At 34.4% G+C, this 24,410-nt stretch overlaps 1 protein-coding gene across 3 annotated transcripts; it reads right to left on the minus strand.

Moving 5' to 3' along the window:
- Positions 1–202: 202 nt before the first annotated feature.
- Ebag9 (estrogen receptor binding site associated antigen 9) lies at positions 203–21,852 on the minus strand. Of its 3 annotated transcripts, none has more exons than XM_047529966.1 (7): positions 21,634–21,852; positions 12,290–12,387; positions 9,608–9,686; positions 8,663–8,821; positions 7,422–7,529; positions 3,451–3,542; positions 203–732 (listed from the first exon to the last, which is right to left on the minus strand). In XM_047529966.1, exons 2-7 carry the CDS (start codon positions 12,370–12,372, stop codon positions 612–614), a joined length of 642 nt encoding a protein of 213 aa, XP_047385922.1. In that variant the 5' UTR covers positions 12,373–12,387; positions 21,634–21,852; the 3' UTR covers positions 203–611. The 3 variants fall into 3 exon arrangements, with proteins under 3 accessions (XP_047385922.1, XP_047385915.1, XP_047385907.1); XM_047529959.1 differs by lacking the exon at positions 21,634–21,852 and adding an exon at positions 21,092–21,355; XM_047529951.1 differs by lacking the exon at positions 21,634–21,852 and adding an exon at positions 20,821–21,059.
- Between the last annotated feature and the right edge of the window lie 2,558 nt (positions 21,853–24,410).

Here is a 24,410-nt window from a genome sequence, read left to right on the forward strand (position 1 = left end):
ATTTATGATAAATAAGATTATTGCATTTAATGTCATTTTCTTGAAAACCAAAAATTTCATATCCCTTAATCTTGTATCAAACATAAGCAACACCAATCCAAATTAGAGAAAATGTATGCCAATATCAGCTTCTGGCAACAAAAATAAAGAAGCTGAAGCTCTACAACTTGTCTAATTTAGGTCAGGTAATAATGGAAACAAAGAATATTAAAATTATTTATTTTATAATTATGCACATTGAAGGAAAGCATAATAGATAGCAGAGTTCTTTTCCATCATAAAATTATTTACAACCATTTAGCTAGAAACACTAGCTTGAGAGGTACTGGTATATTCCATTCATAATAATTTCTTTACAGCAAACAACTGTCATATTTGGAGCATGTTGAAAAAAATATTGTCTCATAAGTTCTTTTTGTTCTTTTGAGTCTTAATCACTAAGAGTTCAAGGTACTTTGGGAGAATTCTGGTGTCCTGGATGGCCTGATGAATGCACTGAAATTAAGCAGTGTGTTGGTATTCTGAAAATACTCTTAAATCCATGTAAATGATGTGTGGGTGGTGGAGCTCAGATTTCTCCTACTGGCACTATGACATTTGAAGAACATTTGTTATGAAAGTTTCACACCAATTTTATTTTGTTCTTTCTTCATTAGCCTCTGTGCTTCCTTTTCCATTTTCTTCCTCTGTTGTTCTGCTGCTCTCTTTTCTCTATCTGCTATTTTCTGCTGCCTGAAGAGAAACAAAAAGGATCTGAAGTTCAAAGTCAGCCATAGCAACTTAGTGAGGGCCTAAGCAACTTAGGGAGACTCTGTCTCAAAATAAAAAATAAGGGCTGAGGATGTGGTTCAGTGGTTAAGTATCCTAGGTTCAATCCCTGGTACCAAAGGTGGGTGGGGAACAGTCTACATCTTTTTACCTTTCTTAGATTATTTCCACTAAGATACTACTTCCATTCAACTCCAGTTTTTTATGAGGATACCATTCAGAAAGGCTTGATATTGAGGATTAAATCTCTTGTTATTATAATAGTCTAAAACAATTAGCTAAAAAGAAAATAAAAACTTAAGATATACCTTCCACTTAGAAGCTAGAAATCTTTGATCAGCTCTATTATAAGACAGAGTGGTGGGTATTTGCTAATTCCACATTATGAATACATATCTTCTCCTTAGCCTCTTCTGTAACTCCACTGGCCCAGAATCACAAAGTCTATTCTTGTGGACTGACTTGTGTAGGGAGTGGGGAGGTAGGACTGGGGTGATGAAACAGGAAGAAAAGGACCATAAATTGGTCCTAAATCTGAAGAGTTAGGGTGTGAGAAAATAACTCAAATATGCAAAGTTAAGGAAGAAAGTGTTAAGTCACAATTGAGCATGTGATAGTATGGTACCTTTTTTACAACTTAAAAGCTGAGCAAAATGTATACATACAGTTCTCAATCATAATTATAAATGGGAGTAAGAGAAAATTTATTTTTGGAACCATTTTGACTTTTACCATGAATTAACTAAGCTTAGAAGAACAAAATAATGTTTACCATTACTTAACTAAGTCTCTAAAAAAGAACAAAAGTGAATCTACTTTTCTCTACCCTGATTACTTTGAAGAAAATCTGATAATCTGCACTAAAATACTTAACATGTTAGCAAAGAAAAACAAAAAAAGGAGACAGGAAAAGAACTATAAAGGGTTAGCCAGTTTATAAATAAATATGATAATCAATCTGATGTGGTTACTAGCTGAAGTAAAAATATCAATAACTAGTGTATGCACACAAAATAATTTATAGATCACTGTACATAAAAATATACTTCACCTCTCCAGATTAATGTCTGAAATTGTCAAAATACTAGCTTTTCACTTTAACAATACTGATCATAATACTTTAATATTTTAAGGTGGCAATGGGAAAAGTCTGCGAGTAAGAGTAGATGGCATATGGACATACTTTTACATTGCTATTTTTTTAGGAGTAGCGATGAAATACGGAAACCTCCAAATCCCTTTGGCTGAACTTGTACAATGTGCAGCAGGAACCATGTCTTTTTTTGACTAATAGTCTCAGTCTCTGAAGCTGCTATTATAATGCAAAATGCTATCATTATTATTATTTTAAAAATTTTCGTTTAGTTTAGGAAGCAAGAGGGGAAGGAAAAGAAGGTTTTGATATAGTCATCATTAAGATATTTGCGAGTTCATGGCATAAATTCTACAGAATATCATTAAGATGACTGGATTCCAAATGAACAGCTTTTCCCTTTATCCTTGTAGCTAATGGTACCAGTAATCACTAAATCCTCCAAATTTTCTAAAACATTCTGAATTCTGTGTATCTATGATAAAGTTTAAAAACAGAATGAAAAAAGGATTATGATCCTTGCAACATGACTGTTATAGCCCACAGTTTAAAAAAACATTTCCTTTATAAAAGACTAAGCTATTCTGACCAAACAGGCACTAAATATTAAAAACTCTTACAACCTCACTGATGAATATTAAAATGTGACCACCTTCCCTGTCAAACAAAAAACAAACAAAAAAGACATGCTGAAAATATAAAGGACAAGATAAAAACCAAAATTGCAGCAGTAACTTTCAGCTATTTAACTGCACCCTCTGCTGGTTACTAAAGATAATTATAATCTACCAACAAAGACAGGAAAGGAAAAAACAAAAATAAAATCTGTTAAGATAGATAATGGTAATTCATTTTCTATCCCTATGATAAAAGTAATCTTTATTTTAAAATATAAAAAACCCAATGTAATTTATTATGTATTTTTAAAATACTTAAGTAAATTAGATATATTTAAATGAGTTTTAATCAGTGACCATAATCACATAATCTCCTTTAAGATAATTCTCTTTTTACTCTTTGACCTAATACAGAAATAGCAAGAATGAATTTTATTGCTCACCAAAACAAAGAAAGAACTATCAACAAAATGAACTTTAAAACCCTCAGAATAGCATTTACTTCTCTGTAGGACAGGTAGCTCACAAGTTTTCTACTATGTTCATAGGGTTTTCATGAATATCAATTAAGATATACATACAGATGAAGAGCACTACATTAATTATTTTCATTCAAATATGCAGAGCTGGGCACTACACTAAACCTTGAGGAAATTAAAGCAAAGCAATAATTTCTGACCTAGAAGAATATATATGGTAGTTCAAATTTATAGTATAACAATGATTACAATAAGATATTTACATGTAAAAGATTTCCTTTGCTCTTAATAAAATTATTTTATTGCTATAATGCTTTAATTTTTGATAGCATACAAAATAGCATATGTTTCTGAGATACAGAACAAGTCCATCTGAGGTCAAATGAGGAAGAATGAAGATAGACAATTGGCAGAATAGGCTTCCTTGACCTTAAACATAATAGGGAACAAATCTAGTTCTAATTAGGTTGTGATGTAAATATCACTCAAATACCTCAGAACTTCTTCTGCTTGCCAGGCTGCATCTTCTTCTTCTTCCCATGCATTGGTATTTTCTTGCCAGGTATCTAAGTCACCTAATTCAGACTAAATTAAAAACAAAGCAAAATTAAGATAGTAAAGAGCCATCTTTTTTCCTCATGGCAGTCAAGAGTATCTTCTGAAACATAATTCAGAACCTGTTACTCTCCTGTGGTTTCTCAACTTCGTTACTATGTCTTCTACAAAGCATAAATGATTTGGGCCTTGAGTTGCTTAGAACTGCGAGTTTCCTGATGATATACGACTTTCAGTGCTAAAAACTCTTGGGCAAGTTCAGTTTTCTTCCTATATTGTTTTACAGGATACTGTTTTATACTTAATTTTCTGCTTTTGCTTACTTAGTTTGGAATAGGTAAGAATAGAATATTTCTTCTTTCTGTTTCTCTCTCTTGAATAAGAGGAAGGGGAAGAAGTGAAGACACTAACTAATCCCAGACTAAATTAGAAATGTTTGAACTAAACTCTGTGCTGAAGAGTAGTTTCCAAACTAGCATAGTCATCTTCACTTAAGCATATGTAATTTTGTAATTAGAAGGAGATTTGTTCAGCTCCACTTACTATCTCCATCTTAGGCAAAAATTACAAATTAGGAAAAATTTATCTTTAACTGGAGTACTATTTCTTCCCCATGCTTCCTTTCCCCTGCTCTATATAACCGGTATCATCAGCTTGGTTACTATCTTTCACTATTCTCCAGTTCAGACCACTAAAAAGTTCTTCCCTTCCAACACCCTCCATCTTCCAAGAACCAAGAAAAATGAGATGTTTGCTAAGGTGTGGAAGTGATAATATGCATAAAATAACTGGTACCAAACTGCAAATCAATTATATTCTGTTTCAAATACTTACCCCCTAAAAATGTTTTGAGTTTCTTCCCTTGACCATAAATACAATAACATCCTGTTAAATATTCCTAAAATGTTTCTGATTATCTGTTTAGTATTTTCTAGAAATAAAGCTATTAACACAAAGAAAAGAAGCATTTTTAAAGCTACTGAACCTAAGTATAGATGATACTCTTGAAAAGTCCCAACTTATCCTCTCGACAGCAGTTAGTAGAAGTCTTGGTTTCCTGATACCTTTGTCAATACTGATAATGCTTTCTTTTCTATATTTGCTAACTTTTTGTGTGTGTGTGTGGTGCTGGGAATTGAACCCAGGGCTTTGTGCTTGCAAGGTAAGTACTCTACCAACTGAGCTATCTCCCCAGCCCTATATTTGCTAACTTGATAAAACTTTAGGGCTGGGGAGATAGCTCAGCACCGGGGGAAAAAAAAAAAAAAAAACTTTAAAAAAAGGTATCTTGTTATTTTTACTTTGAATTTCTTTGAGAACAAAATCAAACTTTTCTTCATGTTGTTATGTCTATTTCTTTTTTAAAGATTTTTAAAAATTGTAAACAAATGGGGTACATCTTGTTTCTATTTGCACATGAAGTAGAGGCATACCATTTGTGTAATCATAGATTTACATAGGGTAATGGTGTTTGATTCATTCTGTTATTTTTTCCTCCCCCCCACCCCTCTTTTCCCTCTATACAGTCCCCCTCCTTCCTCCATTCTTGCCTCCCTCCCACCCCCCATTATGCATCATCATCCGCTTATCAGCGAGATCATTCATTCTTTGGTTTTTTAAGATTGGCTTATCTCACTTAGCACGATATTCTCCAATTTCATCCATTTGCCTGCAAATGCCATAATTTTATTATTATTTATGGTTTAATATATTCTTAGTTGTTAATGGACCTTTATTTATTTATATGTGGTGCTGAGAATTGAACCCAGTGGCTCACACATTTCAGGCAAGCGCTCTACCACTGGGCCACAACCCCAGCTCCAAGTTATATCTATTACTTATTTGCAAATTTTCCACTCATACTATTTCTCAATTTTTCCAACTGGGGTATTTGATTATTAGTATAGGTACATCATTTAGATGTAAGAAAAGTAAAACTACCAAGATCACAGTAATAGAGATGGCCTTCCCAATAAAAAAGAAAAGATTAAAAAGGGTTATATAGATTTGCCTACCCAAAAACTAGATTTATCTGCCCATCAAAAAAACATCAAGGGCAGGGGATGTGGCTCAGTGGTAGAGCAGTTGCCTAGTATATGGGAGACACTGGGTTTGATCCTCAGCACCACATAAAAATAAATAAAATAAAGGTCTATCAACAACTAAAAAATATTAAAAAAAAAAATCAAACCAAGTTATAAAGTCAAGAACAAGCTGAAAAAGCATTAATGATGACAGAAAAAAGTTTATATTCTTAGTATAAAAAGAATTCCTACAATATAAATTATAAATTTAAAAAGAAAAATAGAATGTTCAGTTTAAAGGAAGACTAATTTGTAGAATGAATGATAAGATATTTTTGGTGTTGAGAACAAGGTTAGCATTCTCTCCTGTGCAATCAGCGTCCCTTTACTTTGTCTGCTTGGGAGGATCCATCCCCAGACCTAAGCTTAAGGATGCTTTGATTGATTATATTAGCTACCTATTGTTGTGTAATGACCCCAATAGCACTGGAGAACTCCTTCATCTACCCTATGTACCCCTTCCCCAGTCTTTAAATGGCTGTATATTTTCAACTTTATAATAAGCTATATAAGAATTATAATAACAATTGTAATTAGAATTACAGTTAGGCAGTATACATTACTAATTCTCCTGGCAGAGCTAAACTACTTTACCAATATGGATCAACATATGAATAAAGTTTAAAACTGAGAAATAGATAAAATTAAGTATTATGATGCTATGTTATTTAGAGAAATATCTATGATATTATCATACTCTCATTAAAATATCTGACATTATTATATCACGTAACTGCACAGGAGTTATCAAAGTTCATAATTACATTTGTATATGATTATTTATCTAATATTATGTCTCCCCCACTAGAATGCATTCTCCTGAGGCAAAGACGCCGACTGTTCTGATTGCTTACCACTGTATTACGAGGACCTAGCACAGGGTCTGGCATTAGCAGGAACAGTTATTGATCAATGAATTCAAAACATGCATAAACACTGATCCCCTAGAAAAAGTGGCCTCAGAAAACACACATTCATTTTCTGTCTCTCAGATCACTTGTTCTGGGAAAATCAGCAGTTATGTCATGAGGAAATTCATGGCAAGGAACTGAGGCTTTGTGTAAACAAGCAGCAATAATTGGTCAGGCATGTAAGTGAGACTCCTTTGAAATGAATCCTCTAAGCCCAGTCAAGCTACTGTAGCCCCAGTGCAAGGACTTATTCACACACACATTAAAAACCCAAGCCAGAAGCATTCAATTTAGTCAGTCTGGGTTCCTGATCCACAGAAACTTTATGTGATAATAAATATGTATTATTGTTTCAAGTCACTAAATTTGGGATCACTACGCAACAGGTAACTAATATAATCAATCAAAGGATTCTTAAGCTTAGGTCTGGATCCAAGTATTTGTATGTTTTAAAAATCTCTAAAACTGATTCTAATAATGTTCCCAAGGTTGAGAAACTCAGTTGTCTACTTTCTTTACTATTTCCTTTAAAATTTTCATTTACATGATTTAAATGAAATCATACTTTTAATGTAAATAAACTCTACTAGGGAAACAATCCATAACTCACTTAAAACTAACCTGCTATTATAAAGGTTTATGTCTTAGAAGTAATCTCCTAAAGTCCTTATTTTTAAATAACATATTTTGTCTCTACCTTTCATGTGAACAATGGAATCCTGATATTAATATTTGAGTAATTTGCACTCTCATAAAATGATAGGAGTGGTGAAACTACAGATTAACTTCTTGCAAACTGGTAAACCTGTTTCAAAGTCATAGAAATTATAAATATCATGTTCATTTAGTCATTTTCCTCTACTTTAAAGAAAAACAGAACCAAGGCTTTCCCTCTCGTTTTTTAACATACTTACAGATTGGTGAATAAAAGGCATATCTTGTGTAGCTGCTAATCTACTGGAGAAACCTGTGCTACCATCTGGGACGCCAAAATTTAATGGTTCTCTCTTTTTAATAATGATCTGAAAAATAGTTGAAATAAGATTATAGGGATATTTTACACAGAACTATATTAAAATAGATAACTGTCCAATGCATTTTGTAATGACTTAAAATATACTATTCTTTTTAAGAAAATTTAATTTAAAAACAACAACAAAAAAATAGTCTGTAATGAGTATCAAAATTCTCAGGAAACTGTCACAAATCAGTTTCAACCTAAGAAAGATTGTGCTTTACTCCCTAAAAATAGTAAGTTCTCGTCTTCATTTTTCCTCTTCCTACTTTCCCCAGAACCCCAAAATATAATTAGGATATTTTAATTACTATATTAAATAATAATATTTATAATATCCTGCTGAAAGTACTACCAGCTCCCTTAACATGTCGGATATCTATAAATACAGTAACTCACTTGGGTCAGTAGTAGTAAAACACTCTTACTTGAGTTCTGGTTACTTTTATTAAAACCATTTCCAATCTAATTAATTTTAAAAAGTACTATTATAATGAACATACTGTTGTTATGAAAAACAGCAATATACTTCCATGATACAATGTATTCATCTAGTATGACACTTATAAATAACCTTTGAAAAACACACAATTTAATGCTTTTCAGTTTTGAAGCATTAGGACAATTCAATATAGCATAATGTAAATTTTATTAACCTAGATTATGTAAATATAAATGTATAGCTGAAATTAATAGGTAGAAGAGAGTGAGGAACTGTAGTAGGAAGTGGAGAATAAATAATGTCCTCATTTTATAAAGTGTATGCATATACATCTATATGAAAAATTTTCCTTATTGGATTAAATAAGAAATGAAGCACTAAGTGTGTTTATCTCAAATAGAAGAGAAGAGTGGAATAATATTACAATATATGAAGGAGTTGGAAGAAAGGTAAGAACAGACTGAAATAAATCCTCAATTACCGTAGTATGATGTCAATAGGTAATGTCGATGAACAGTAAATCAAATACCAATGTATAATGTTACAAGTTTTGGAGATACAACTTACTACATCTATGTCTAAGTTATTTGAATATATGAAGTTCTTATTTAATATGACAGAAAACAAAATGATAAAAAAAAGATTTTTCAATACCAAATACTAATTATACTGTTTAAAAGTACAAATCTTTAACATACTTTCTGAGTTTTCCTTATAGTTGGTGTCATGTCCTTAAAATAGTCAGGTTCCATTTGTTCCAAAGCATTTTGTTGTGTTGCCACATTCCCATTCCCTCCTTCAATCTTTACACTTGTGGGTGCATCTTCATCCCAGGAAGTCCACTCTTCCACATCTGTCTAAATAGTTAACATTGTAGGTTATGAGGACAATGCACTGAACAGCTCATTACTCATTTATTAGAAAAATGGGTTTCTGCCCATTGAAAACACTTGTTTTCAAACTTTTTTTGACCCACAGTTCAATTCACATACCAAAATGAGAACAGATGTTTAAAAAGTACTTTTATTATGGGGTAGACATTCTAAAATATTCTGTTCTGTTCTATTTTGCTCTATTCTTTCCCATTAAAAAGAAAAAAAGTAAAATAAATAAATAAGTAAATAAAAGAAGGAAAAAAGCAAATGCTTTGGAAACTGAACCAACATTAAGACTATAGCTCAAAGGAGGAAGACTGGAACTTTCCACCCAAGTCTAATCAAACTTATAAAATAGAACATATTAACACTGTAGAATTTAAATAATCTCAAAATACAATATTTAAAATGCTTTTGAAACAATCCAGAATTTATTATTCATCACATGTGGAATCAATAAATCTCAATTCACATGGAAAATGAATTAATAGATGCCAATTCCTCAATGATGTAAGTTGGCATTATCTAAGACTTTGAAATGTAAAAATGTTCCAAAAAGTCACAGAAAACACTTGAACCCACTGGAAAGAATAGAAAATGTCAGCAAAGAAATAGAAGATAAAATGAAGAACCAACTAGAAATTTTAAAACTGAAAAATACAAGAATGGCAACAAAAAAAACCCCAACTACCAAATTTTGACTAATGGTATACAATCCAGTTTGAAAAATACTGTTCCATAACATTTAATTTTTCAAAAAAAATTTACCTGCTTAGGAACTGATGAATAATCAACTGTAGTTGGCAAAGTTATTTGGTCTCCACTTAATTTCCTTCCTCTGCCAGATCTGAAACAAACATGATATAATTTATTTCAAGAACTACCAAAACAAACAGGTGAAAAGCATTACAGTCAGTAATTTAAGGCTTATAAAATAAGATCTTTCTCAAATTCATAATTATTGATTTTAGTAATTATTGCTCATCAAGCTATGACGAAAATAAAAGGCATGAATCACATATGTTGTGAAAGTCTTTAAAATCTTACGAAAATGTAGCTGCTTTTGGGGTTAGGACTCAGAATTACGGAGAAATATAAAGTCAAAAACAAAGATGCAAGGTAGTTTCAAACCATACTCCTTGGAGTATAGGTGAAGCTCTGGGTCATCTTATAGCTTCACTGTAAGGGGTGGACTGGCTTTTATGTTGTACATACTGGGTTTCTTGGTAAGACTATTAAAAAGTTTGAAAATCGCTAGGTTGAACTAAATTATAAACTGAGTTTTAATCATCAGTAGGAAAAGTACTACAGGATGTACTGTTATTCCACTGCTAAGAAAATGGGCTCCAGACACTTTGCTGGGAAAGTGGGCTTTGGAATCTGTTACTTCTATTGAGTCTGGTTAGAATTACCAAAACTCTCAGTTTCAATACCCTCACTTGTAAAATGCAGGTATTCAAACCTGCTTTTGTAGGGTTTTTGTGGAGATTTAAATGACATATTTAAAGCCTAGATAGTGCCTGCTACATAGAAAGAAACTCTGGTAGCTATAACAAATGACTAGTCATTTGCTTCATTTCAAGTAATCTACAAACTATCTACTTAGAGCTAATTGGTAAAGACAGTTATCAAGATGTTACACATTATTTGTTTAAAGGATGAATAGAAGTAGTATAGTCCATGACAAAAGCTTGATAATTTATAACACATGACCTGTTCTTTTTGACACTTAAAAGAGGTTTATCTTAACAGAGTTGGTTTTCATTAAAACTGAACATATAAATATGCTATATATGTTATATGTATTTATATTAATTGCAGAAATTTATAGTGATAACAGGAAAATCCTTAATAGTTAAAATCAAATGCAGTTTCTTATTCTAAAACTAATCAATACAAAAAGAAAACACCTATAACTCATCGCCAGTATTAATACAATGCTTCTTTTAACATTCTGGTAATTACTATTCATTCTTATTCTAGTTTACATAGTGAATTTCTCATCGTTCCCTTTTATTCTGATAACTTGAGTACTTAGTTCCCTGTTTTTTCTGATTCCCAAATCCTGTCCTCTTGGGTGATTTTAACAGTCAACCACCTAAATTTTCCATTTCTTTCTCCATTTCATAGACTTGTTCCCTCTGCAATACTCTGCATTCTTATATTTCCCAGCCTTCTTTGGATCTAGGTGGCCATATAGCTAAGTTCCAGAGAGTGGGAACAGAATTGCTGTGTACAACTTCTAAACCTATCTACTAAAAAGACAGCTAATTGCTGTCCACTTTCTATTTTACTCTACCTTACTCTTAGTGCATCAGTAATATTTTCACTGTACCCCTAAAGACAAAATAAATACCAACTGTTCCACTGATTAACTAGTTAGGCACAAACAACTTAATACTCATTATGTCTTAAGTGCTTAGTTGCCATTGAAAAGTCAGTTGAGAAAAATAATACACATAAATTTAAAGAAAATGTGTTTTTATTTTGAATGAAATAAAATTCCTTACTAATGCAAAGTGTGTGCCTGTTGGACACTGCATTGTTTCTCAAGCATTTAAATCAAATTAGACACTGCCACCTTCATTTTCTGTTCTACGTTAATTTTGGTGTAGTACTTGATTTTATTAAAACCTAAAAACCTAACTTTGCACAGACATGTCATGAAACATAAAAGGAAACAAAAATTTATCTTCAGCATTAAGAACAATTCATCATAAGGAATGCTGCTAGATCTCGTGTTGCAAATAGAAACTATCTTGAGTTATGAGTTCATGCATATTCAACAGATATTGACTATCACTGTGTTTCACTGGGGTTTAAAAATTTTATAGCACCCTGTGGGAAGCCCTGAGGCACCTTAGCACACAGTTTAGAAGTCATAGTTCTAGAGTATGGTCATGTGTCAAGAGAGAAGGAACTGGAATCTATGGGTAATGGATAACCTACTGATGCTGAATAAATTACCTGCTCTGGACTACCTGCATATTCTGGAACATTACTTAAGAAATTAAAAAAAAAAAAAATCTGTTTTATTTAGGATTTCTGTTACATTTTTTAATAATATAAAAACAACATTCCTATAGTAGTACCCACAGAAATAGCTATGCTGAACCATCTTAAAACATTCCAATAATGACACATTTCATAAATTTCTGAGATGATTGTAATAATGAAAGCTAGCCTGCTATAGAATTACTGAAATTCTATAGTATTAAACATGTTACTTAAATGGAAGATGTAAGAACTTGAAAAAAATAAAAACAACTCAACTTCACTTTCTAGATTTGAAGTAGAAACCCAATATTTTAAAAAACACCAGAAATTAATGAACAAATATTACAATCAACAGAGTGTACACACAGAATCTCTTCTACATTTTTGAAGTTATGAAGGAATCTAAAACTAGCTAGAGATAAACAGATCAGTTTGGATATAAAATTTACTAACCTGCATATTAATCTCTTTAGGAATGAGAATACCGTTGCTAAGCAGGTACAAACTTTAAATAGCCGAAACTGAGTGATGGCCATGATGGGAATTAAAACCTGCAGAAAAGGCACACACACACAAAAGCATTAGATGATTTCATACTCCATAATCCTGTTCTTAAATCAAGTTGAAAAATACTTATGCACTGAGAAAATTCTTACATATTTTAACTTTTATCTAGAAGCTATGAATATAACAAATTTTAAAGTATAAATAATATTAACAACTTCAGAAATTAGGTTTTTAAAGAGTTTTTGATAGTTTGTGAACAAAATCCCTTGAACAGTTTTTGAAAATCATTTTGCTTAAATAATCTATTTTGTACAAATTTACTTCAGATTTTCAAATTCAAAAAGTATATATTGTCTTTTTGTACCTTTTGAATTTTGAACTATGTAAATACAGCACTATTCAAAATATTTTAAACATTTTAACCTTCAGATAGATCTTATTACACCCATTTATAAATACAGAGAAACTAAATTACACGAAGTTGAATAATTGCTTAAAGTCACATAGCTTATGAATTGGAAGTAACCAAAGAGCACATCTAGTACAATGGTTCACAAATCTGGAGATCTGTTCAAAGAAATATTGATACCTAGGCCGGATTTGAATCATTTTCCAAAGGGTAAGATCTGGTCACTGCCAATAAGCTAATAAAAGAGATAAAAACTATTCAACAGAAAAGGCAACAGAAAACAAGGGAAAGGAACAAATAAAATACTGTGAAAATAAATTGCAAGATAACTGCAAATTATCTAACATTCCAACAAAAAGGTAGATGCTAGATTGAATAAAAAAGGAAGGCCCTATTATATGTTACCTGTAAGAAATGTATTTTAAATCTCAAGATATAAATAGGTTAAAAGGATGGTGAAACTATACTATGCTAACACCAATCAAAAGAAAGCTGACAGGACTGTTTCAATGTCAAACAGATGGTAGAGAAAACAATATTACAAGATATAAAAGTCAACTGACAATAATAAAGGGTCCAATCAATCATAAGTACATGATAATAGAAAACATGTCAAAAATTTCACGAGTTCTCTCATGAGAGAGATTACATTATTAAGGCTTACAGATACGAAAAGGATAATGAGAAAACATTAAAAAACATTATAAACAACCTATGACTCTATTTGACAAATGAGATGAAACAAGTAAATTCCCATTAAGATACCAAAGTACAATAAGAAATAGGTAACCTTAAAACTTCAATATCTATTAAACATGAAATAAATTTATAGTTTAAAAAACTTCCAGTTCTAGATGGTTTTACTATTGAATTTACTATTTAGGAAGGTGTAATGACAATTTTACAGGAACTGAAAAAGACAAAATATTTCCCAACTCATTATTTGACATCAGCATTACATGGACATTAATCCAAAGACATTAACAGAAAAAAAATACTAGAGACTAATATCTTAAGAATATAGAAGGCAAAATCACTTAAGAAAATATCAGTAAATCGAATACAACCATGCATAAAAGGACTCCATCATTACCAAGTGGGCTTAGCCCAGGTTGTAGGACTGATTTAACATTCAAAAACCAAAAGTAATTCACCATATTAGCATATTGAAAAACTTTTCAGTAGAGACAGAAAAGGTCTTTAACAAAATTCAACATCCATTTCTGATAAAAACTTGGAGGAACTAGGAATAGAAACTTTCTCAACCTGCTTAACAACATCTATTAAAAAAAAATAACCTATGGAAATATGAGAGTAAATGTGTGAAAACTGTACTCCTCCCCCTAAAATCATGAACAACTCAAGTATGTCTACTTTACCACTTATACTCAACACCATAGGACAGCTTCTGGCAAAATAAAAGAAGGAAGGAGGAGAAGGGGATCCAGATTAGAAAGAAAGAAAATTGTCTATGCAGAAAATTCAGTGGACTCTACAATCAATTATACTGTTATATGTTACATCAATCAGAAAAAAATGTATAAAACATCAATAAATATGATACCTAGGGACAATTCTAACGAAAGATATGTATACTAAAAATGACCAAATTTTGATGAGACGTGTTTAAAAGACTTGCATTATTTTAAAAGACTTTTCCAGGGTTGGAAGACTCAATATTGTTAAGATATCAAGGCTCTCCAAATTGAGCTATAGATTTGATGCAATCCAAATCAAAAGCTCTGTAAGCTTTTTCTCTAAGTTGACAGGTTAATTCTAAAATTCATATGGAAATGTAAAGAACATATAATTGCCAAAAGAACACTGAAAAAGAATAATGTCAAGGGCTGACACTACCAGATTTCAGGACTTGTTATAAAGCTACAAAAAACAAAACTATGTAGAACTGGAGTCAATATACACCAATCAATGGAAAGTACAGAAATATACTCACATAAATACGAACTGAAATTTAACAAAGATGCAAAGAAAGTTCAGGGGAAAAGGATAGTCCTTCCAACAAACAGTGCTGGAAAAACTGGGTATTCACATGCAAACAACAAAAAACTTCATACCATTAACAAACAATAACTCAAAGTAGATCACAGACCTAATAGAAAATCTGAAGCTACAAAATTTGTGAAAAAAAATTTCTGACTCTAGAATAGGAAGATAATTTAGATTTTTATTTTAAAATAAATACATAAAATGATGGTCAACATCATTAATCATAAGAGAAATAAAAATTAAAGCCACAGTTAAACCTACTTATACATCTAATTAAATTAAATTGCTTAAATTAAAAATAATGATCAAAACAAATACTGGCAAGGATGTAGAGCAACTGGAACTCTCATACGTCAGTAGAGGGAAAGCAAAATAGTACAAAGTTTTTTTTAACTTATTACTAAGTCAAACAAACATAAGATATATGAAGACATAAATAAAAACAAAGGAAACACAAGATAAATGAAAACAAGTGCCCATACAAAGAATTTTACTTGATAGCAATTGTATTTTAAATAGTTCCAAACAAGAAACAACCTAAATGTACATCAACAGGTAAATGAACCAATTGTGGTATGTTACATGCTCAACAATAAAAATGAATGAACTATTGTTATAATAGCATGAGTATATCTCAAAATTATTATGCCAAAGGAAAGTCACGGTCCCAAAATGATATACTGTGTGATTCTACATACTTAAAAAAGAGAAACCTCTAGAAAATGCAAACAAATATATAATGACAGAAAGCATATCAGTGGTGCTTTCAGATGGAACAGGGAAAGATGGGAAGGACAGACTGCCAAGGAGCATGAGAATATTTTGAAGATAATACACATATATATTTTTTGAAAGTAGTCATAGCTTCAGAGACATAGCCATCAAAACTAACCAAACTGGGATGGGAAGGGTGGCACATGCCTGAAGTACCAGCAGCTGGGGAGGCTGAGGCAGGAGGACCGCAATCTCAAATCCAGCTCATACAATCTCTCAAAACAATCTATACTGAGACATTTTTGGACAACACTGTATCATATAAATTAGAAAAATTTTCAGATTGTGGTTTGAAATTTAAAAGAACTCATTAACACTATCATTATCTTATATTGATTATTTGCTATTCTTTCTGGACAGCCAGTTTCCATTAGGAAACTAGGGCAATTAGTAATAAACACGTTTCCAGATTTCTCTAGGAACTCTGATTTTACCATAGATTTCAATAACAATTCTTAATTGTACTAATTCTTACTATATACCAAGCATTTTTTTTAGTGCTTTACATGATATAACTCACTTCATGTTCACAATATCCCTGTGAAGGACTTGAAACAAGTACTTTTGATCTCTATTTTAGATACTGAAGTTGGGATACAGGGAAAGTAACCTGCCCAAAAACAGAGAGCTGATAAAATCTAGAACTAGCATTTGAATCTAGGTTCCAGTATCTAAATCCTTACAGATCACACTCACAGTCCCTCCCCACTATAATTAAAGATATGTATTTCTAAACAGAAATGCTACAGGAACTGAAAACTAATTAAAGCTATAGTAATGACAGGAATAAAAAAATTCTCAAAAATGGTAAAATGGGTATTATTTTGCCATCCTTTTAAATATGGTCATTGATTTTACACATTTCTTTACACATTTTAGTTACCCATATCATATATGTATTGCATATATTATTTAAGTAGTCATTATTTATTTAAAATTACATAAAATGAGTTTTGGTATAAGTTAAATTGACAATATTAATCTTGAATGCTCCCATTCAGGGGCTCAAAAAATGCAAAAGGAAGAAAAAGGCAAAATCTCTTAATCCACAGGAGACAGTCATTTTTCCACTGTTGAGAAGTAGAGGAGATCATATATTAAATCAAGTCACAAGACATATACAGGCATTCTCTCTCTCCTCTCTTTCTCTCTCTTATATACACACACACAGTTTCCAATAATGAAATTTCGTTTTTTAGCTTTTCCTTTTCTTTTGTCAAAGGAGGAAAAAGTATGAGTACACATTTAGAATCATGACTCCTGTGGTGGATTAACTCGATAATATATGTCATCCAAATTCTTCATTTCCTAAGCGAGGAAAAAAGTTAACCGTGATGCTCAAATTAAAGCAACTAGGTAACAACAGTCACAACTAAAATTCACTGGCCTTCCCAGTCCATTAACATCTTTAGAAACAATCACTATAGTTGGCTAATAGAAATATCTGAAGTAGTGATTTCCTATGAGGGGAAAAATAAAAATTCATTATTTTTTCCCAAAAATAAATAATATAATTTGTACTTCAGTTCTATACAAATTTACTTAAAAGGGAATGAAACCAAAAATTAAGTAACAATTATCAAGTAACCACATTAAAGAGACAGCTTTATATTCCTCCTCAAAACTGAAATGCTGATTCACTTTTTAATTACTTTATATAAGATAAGCAATAACACTGGAAAAAAACAAGGACTAAATTTGTCCTATATAAACACCAGCCCTATACAATTAAAACATGCTGTTTTAAAACTGATTTCATAGGAATAAAAGCAGAAAGCACTATCTTGTTTTTAATTATGTGAGTTGAGAATCTCTAATCTGAAACTTTAAATCTGAAATGAATGCCACGTGGACATTTCACCATGATTCTTTATTTCATGCACAAATTTACCTTTGGGCAATGCCTATAAGGTATATGTGAAACAAATGAATTTTATAGGCTTAAACATGGGTCTCATCCTCAAAATATCAAATTTTATATATGCAAATATTCTAACCTCCCTTCTCGCCCTACACAAAATCTAAAATCTGAAATACTGGTCCCAAGTATTTTGGATAAGGGATACTCTAACTACATAGGCAATAATTTCTTAAATTCTTAAAAATAGCATATAATAAGGTTTTTCAACTAACAAAATATTTCCTTGTGTGGATTAAAATTTTAATAATAAAAATGAATGGTCACTTCGGAGAGGGAGCATGGGAGCATTAGGAAACTAAGATCTGTATCTCATCCTGGGAGGTAATATCACCATATACTTTACTGTACATACAGTTTATGTGATATACTCAATAGAAAAGTTCAAAACAGAACCACGAAGGAAAACATATTTAGTTCTCATGGTACCTGATCTTGATTGCTCTGCAGAGCCACTACTGCCAGTTCTAAGAAAGGCAAAACATACAGCTAGTTCTTTCTATTTCCAGGACTAAAAATGAGCTTATAGACTATCACATGTACAGTGACAGAGTTCCAAAAGAATCCCACAGCAATGCTCATATATTTTTGTATATATGGAGGCCGCCTCTTCATGAGGTCATTTACACAAAGTTGGTCCTAGAGATGGCCTACTAATTGAGAGGCCAGACAGAACAATGACTCCTAAAGAAAGTAAAATAGGATATTATTAAAAAAATTTCACTACTCAAGTCATTTAAATGCTTCTGTCAAATACATTCCCAATCAATGGTTTACTCACATTCAAAAACACAACATTAACTCCCTTTCTCTCATATTGACTTACATTCAAACTGCCAAAAAGGCCTTACTGAAATTTACTAATATTGCCCATATTCTTTCCTATTTCCACTGTAACCTGCCTAGCAAAAGCCTTTATTACCTCTTGTCATACTAATGTGAAGTCTTTTAATTCCATCTTCTGTGAGAAACTCACATTTTCTAGATTGTACTATAGTTATTACTATATACTCTACCTGCCCTGTACAGTCCTTCACCACAGGATTCTATTCACCTGTACCTTTAGTGCACTATTTGTGAAGACTTGAAAGAAAGGTTTTGATTGCTTCATTATGAGTAGAATGATCTGAATAAGATGGTGAATAAGAGCTTCATTTCAAGCTCATTTGTCAACAATATAACTCTCAACAAAAATAAAAGCAAACTTCTCTGAATGACAATTTAGCATAAATTTTATGAAAAATTATAAAAAGACAGCTAGTAGAAAGATTAGAGTATGTGGCAGTTGGTGGGAAAGAAAACAACCAGAAATACTCCATCAGGAATCTGAAAGAAGACACTAGGGAATGGGAACAAGGGCTGATCTCAATATATGGATAAAAAGATGAGAACAAATTTCATATAGAGCCTCAGTAACCACAGCCATTACCTTCCTACTATTGTTGTCATTATTAGGTAAGTATTTGTTCACTTGAATTGTTCCAACAGTAACTGTAAATAAAATTCAAAGTTTTTTCCCAACAGAAAAACAGAAAATTGAACAACTGTTGATACAGAATTCCTTCCCTAGCAATTAAGAATAGCCTCATTCTATGGAAAATACGCTTAGTGATTAATGAAAGAAAAGAACTAGTAGTCATTGACCATCTACATGTGTCAAGTACTATCTAAATATTTCCTCATGTAATGTACAAAAAATCATGAGGTTTTTGTTTTTGATACCAGGGATTGAACCCAGGGAAACTTTACCAGTCACATCCCCAACCCTTTATTTTTTAAGACACATCTCACCAAGTTGCTTAGGGCCTCACTAAGTTGCTGAGGCTGGCAATTATGCAGGTATGCCACTGCACCCAGCCATCAAGAGATATTACCTTCTTATTTCATAGAATCGAAGCACAGAGATAAACACATTTCCATATTCCTGTATCTAATGACTTGTTCAAACCTAAATCTATTTAATTGAGCAATCAGGAATAACTCACTAAAGGGTTGGGAAGGTGGCTCAGTGACAGACTTCTTGCCTCACATGGATGAAGTCCTGGGTTTGATCCCCAGAACCACAAAACAATAACATCAACAACAACAACAAAAAACCCTAAAGGAAAATAACGCTCCCCAAATGAACATTTTTATTAATTCAGTAAAGATATTATAATTTCCAAGGTAAAATTTCCAAACAGTTTTTGCACTGAAATGGGAAAATAGGATGAGCTATCAACCAACACTTTGGATTTTATCAATTACCCTGATTTACTGACAGGAATATTCTTCCATGCCTGTATTTACTTAAAGTTCCAATTCAATTAAAGGATTATAAATATTACTATGTAATAGATACCACATGGCACACTGGGAAACACCCCAAGTCAGCAGAGAAATCCTGCATTAGCTGCTCAATTGTCATGAGTTTGAACGTGTACTTATTCCTCTTATTGAACACAAAAGGCTAAGGAGGCAGGACTCCATTGGTGTTGCTCAGTTGATATCTCTAGGTTTTAGCCAATGCCAAGTACCTAGTAGGTACTCAAATATTTCTTGAATGAAAAAAAGTAACATTCTTGAAACACTAATATATTCAAGACATAGTTCTTGGTCACATATGTTCTTCCACTTCACTGGAATCATAAGGATGACCAAAAAGGTTGGTGTGTGTATTCCCATTTTAATTGGGAATAAAGGTCAACAATTGACCCAGGATTTAAAGAGACTAATGAACCCAAGTCCCAGCTCTCCCACATCACATTTCACTTGTGAAAGCTTTTAATTTTGTACCCAATACTTCAGTAGGATTTTTGAAAAGCCCTCAAATTACAAACCTGAAAAGTATGTATCTTAGACTACTTAGCACTTTGGATGCTTTACAATACTTTCTAGGACCAAGCTATACTATTACTCTACTATATGTTCCTTATTAATTATTAGGAATATACAGAAACTTGAGATATAGCAAAGTAAATTTCAGGATTATGAAGCAACTTATCTTAGAGCTTTTGAAAAAAAATGACATCCCTAGGAAATCAAAAGAAATTCTGTTGTCGACTGAAAAACATTTTCCTACAACAAAAAGTAATACTATTAAAAGTATTATCTATTAGAAGGTATCGTTCCTTCTTGTAATTCTCAGTAAACCGCTCGAAACCCAGGGTGTAGATCCACTATGTCACGACTCATTAAACAAGCCAGTCAATCTGTTTCCAACACACTGAACGAGGCGTTAAGTGCTGTATTTCTCTAAAACTACATTTCTGAATCTTTCACACCAAAGCTTGAAAAACCATCCAATCAAGTATGGGACGAAAATATACTCTAATTAAATCTGTAGTTCTCTAAAGTAGCTTAAAAGAAAGTTCCAAAGATAAAATTTACCTGGACTCACTTGAATTTGAAAAACAAGGGTTCAGCAGTAGCCGCAAGTAAGAAAAGAAAAGCGGAAACAGAAGTGGAGCGTGAGAGCAGGTGGTAAAGCCAACATTCTGTGCCATCGCTGGCAACCGTAAGTCGGGCCCTCAGTGTGGCACCACTGGGGCTGTTGGCAAGGCGGGTGCGTCTCCTACAAGTCTAAAATGAGTTTCATAACTCAAGTGGTTTAATATCAGATCCCCCACCTAGAACTGGTTGAAGAGGGAAAAAATCATACCCACTGCACAGATGAGAAAAAGCGTGCGCTTTCAGGTCACGCGTCCCACGCCCGGCGCACCGCGCTACGTGGAACGCTCGCGGCCGCCGGAGGTGGCGCCGGGTGGGCTGGGACGGGGACTGTGGGGAGATCAGCCTGGAGAGGTGCGAGGCCTCTAGAGAGAGGGCAGGGAGGGCCGGCGAGTTTCCCTCCCGGCTGGGGAATTTCAACACTGGGGGTGTTCCGGGTCGGTGCCTCACAGGCCCGACTCCCACGCGTGAGCGCGCCATGGCTAGGGCTACACGCCCGACCCGCTCCTGGTCGCGCTTCCCTCGCCCCAGAGGTCACCCTGACCCGGAAACAGAACCCTAGACTGGCGGTCGGCCGTGGGGGGGGGAGGCGAGCCGGAGGGGCTCAAAGAAAGGTGGGAGGGCGGGAAATGGGGGGCGAGACGGAGGGCTGACGGGGAAGGGCATGTGACACCCTAGGGCTGGGGCTGGGGTCAAGGTGGGGATTGGGAGAGAAAAGCCCCTCGCGGGCGCGCGCAAGCCAAATACACTCACCTGCCCCTCCCCCTCCCCGCCCGGCGGAGGCTCCGAGCTGCCGCGGGCCGCGCGCGCACACGAGGCGCGCGCGCGCGCTGCCGGTCGTTTTCTCGAGCTCGCGCTCCGCCTGTTCAGTCCCAGCCCCGCTCATTCAAAGCCGGGCGCGCGCTCCGTCGCAGCCGCCGTTGCCGCCGCGCAGCTGCCATAGCCGCCCCCTCTTCGGGAAACACTCCCCCAGCCCCTCCCGCTCGCCCTCCTTGAAGGCGGCTCTCCGTTGTCTCCAGGCTCTGACTTCCGCACCCCGCCCCAAGTGCTGCCTGGTCCAATAGGCAAAAAGCTGTGGGTCTGGCGTCGGGACTGGAAGCCAATGAATGTCGAGGGGCGGGGCGAGCGGCGGCCGGCCTGCGGAGGTTTTGTCGCGGCTGCCTTTTTGTGACCGTTGTAAACTGTGTGGGATTTTTTTAGTGGAGTGCCTCGGTTTGCGCTAAGTTGTCCTACTCTCCTTTTATGTATAGTGCCTCCCAATCAAACCTTTTTCTGTCCCACCCATGGAACCCCGCTGCTAGACAGTACTAGGGAGAAATCGCGTCTATTTTGCAAAAAAATGGGAAGGTCCCCTCAGTGCCAGCATATTTTGTATGTGACCAGGACAGAGCCTAGTCATTCAGCCACCTGAGGGATGCTAAATGCTGACTTTCATTCAGACCTTTGCCCCTTCCGCGTTTTTTTTTTTTTTTTTTTTACAAAATTTCTTTTAACTGAAAGTAACGAGATATTTCACCGAGTGCCTTCATTTGTTCCTCTGTTGCAACCAGGGCTGGCCATTTTCCCAAGTTGTGTCCTTTTAGTAGTTCTCTCTTTGCAACCCGATTCTAATAATAATTATTATTAATAATATAATAATCCCCCCCTCCTCCAGCAGCAGTACCACCACCACCACCTTCTTTCCCCTCTTTCTCCCTTCTTTATTTTCTCTTATCCAATGCTTTAAAAACTTTGGAGTTTCTTAGGGCAAGGGACCCTAAGAAAACTGGTTGTAGAGTGACTGGTGAGGGAGGCTAGAAGTTTGTATGGTCAAAGCCTGAAAACAGTTTATTTAAATCGTTCCTCAACTAGCTTTTTTCTTCATATACCTCTTTTAAAAAAAAACTATTACTACCTTTTTTCTCTCACCCTGACCCAGCACTCACTGACCTACTTACCTTTGTAGCAATCTGCCCCCACCCTCCCCACTCCAATCTACTCCACATTTCCATTAATAATTTAATATTTTTAACTTCAAGGAGGGAAGAAAGTAAATTGAACTCTTACTCTGGTTCTGTGTAAACATAGATAAATTATTTAATCCCTTAGTCTCCGTGTCTCCATCAGTAAAATGGCCACAATAGTGCCTACTTAGATGGCTAATGCTTGCAAAGCTCTTAGTGCATAGCAGGTATTCCCAGATAATAGCTCTTACTGCAACTACTATTATTGCATGACATCACCATTAACTGTACCTCCCCCAATCCATGAAACCCTCTGCTGTCCCTTGACGACCTGCTCTAACTTTTGTATCTTATCTTGCCTAAATTCTAATAATATAAGATTTCCAATATTTTTTGGATTCCCCAGTTCCAATAATCTTAACACAATTTTAATTTTTTTGTACCAGAAATTGAACCCAGGTGTGCTTTACCATGGAGCTAAGTCCCCAGCCCTTTTTATTTATTTATTTTATTTTGAGACAGGGTCTTACCAAGTTGCTTAAGGCCTAGGTAAATTGCTGAGGCTCACTTTGAACTTGCGATCCTCTGGTCTCAGCTTCTCCGGCCGCTGAGATTACAGGCATGCGCAATTGCGCCTGGCCATAAATAGGCTTTCAAATTTTTTTCCTTAAAGACATCTTTGCTTCAGATTGTTCATGATTATTCAGTTTTCTTTATTAAATTTTCCATTTCCGTATGAAACAAAGATATGTTTCTCGAGAAACAGCTAGTTGCAGAATTCTTGTTTCCCAACACAGTAACAAATAGAAAACAACAAGACTTGCTAAGGATTTCAACAAATTTTATATTAGAAATACCTATAAGAGAAAATTTCTAAGCCATCTTTACTTGTTGAGTGGTAACCCCATAATTGGAGATTATAGGTGTCAATAATTTGGAATCTTGTTTGGAGATCAGCTCTTCGAAATTTGCAGTCTTGTCCTTTGCCCAAACCTGTGGGAGCATCATCAGGGAACCACCAAATGTCAAATGGGAGGAGCATAAAGGCATAGAACTTAGTTTACGAAAAAACCAAGAAAAAAGAACAGTATGTGAAAGATTTTTTTTTTCTGGATTGCCTATATTCGTGGGATGTAGTTAATTCTGCCTTCTCTGTGCACAAAACATTTAGCCACTTTAAACTTTCTGATCAGCCTCTGCTCATCTCTCTGCTCATCTAACCAGCTTGATTTATTCAGGCCATTAGCTTCCAAGCCACCTTAGTCTCCCTCTTCAAAGCCTGTACAGTCTTTGTTGTTCTGAGTTCTCCAGCTGGTGCTGATTTCTGTCTGGTCAACTGTCTCTGCCCAGGAGGTTGGAGCAGACCTTGAGAATACAGCCCTGTGCTTCCAGATTGCCCCCAACCCAGTTCCCTGGCTCTTCACCAAAGGTGTTTTGTTTTGTTTTTTCCTCCCCTCAAGCACAATTTTAGACCTGCTGTTCTGACTTGGACTTTAATGGGGTTTTATTAATGAGCAGCTGTTCATGGTTGAATACAGATCATAAAGTCATTTTTTGATAGAGCAAAACAAAACCTTGCAGCTCATA

Source organism: Sciurus carolinensis, chromosome 1, assembly GCF_902686445.1.
Source record: "Sciurus carolinensis chromosome 1, mSciCar1.2, whole genome shotgun sequence".
NCBI lineage: Eukaryota > Metazoa > Chordata > Mammalia > Rodentia > Sciuridae > Sciurus > Sciurus carolinensis.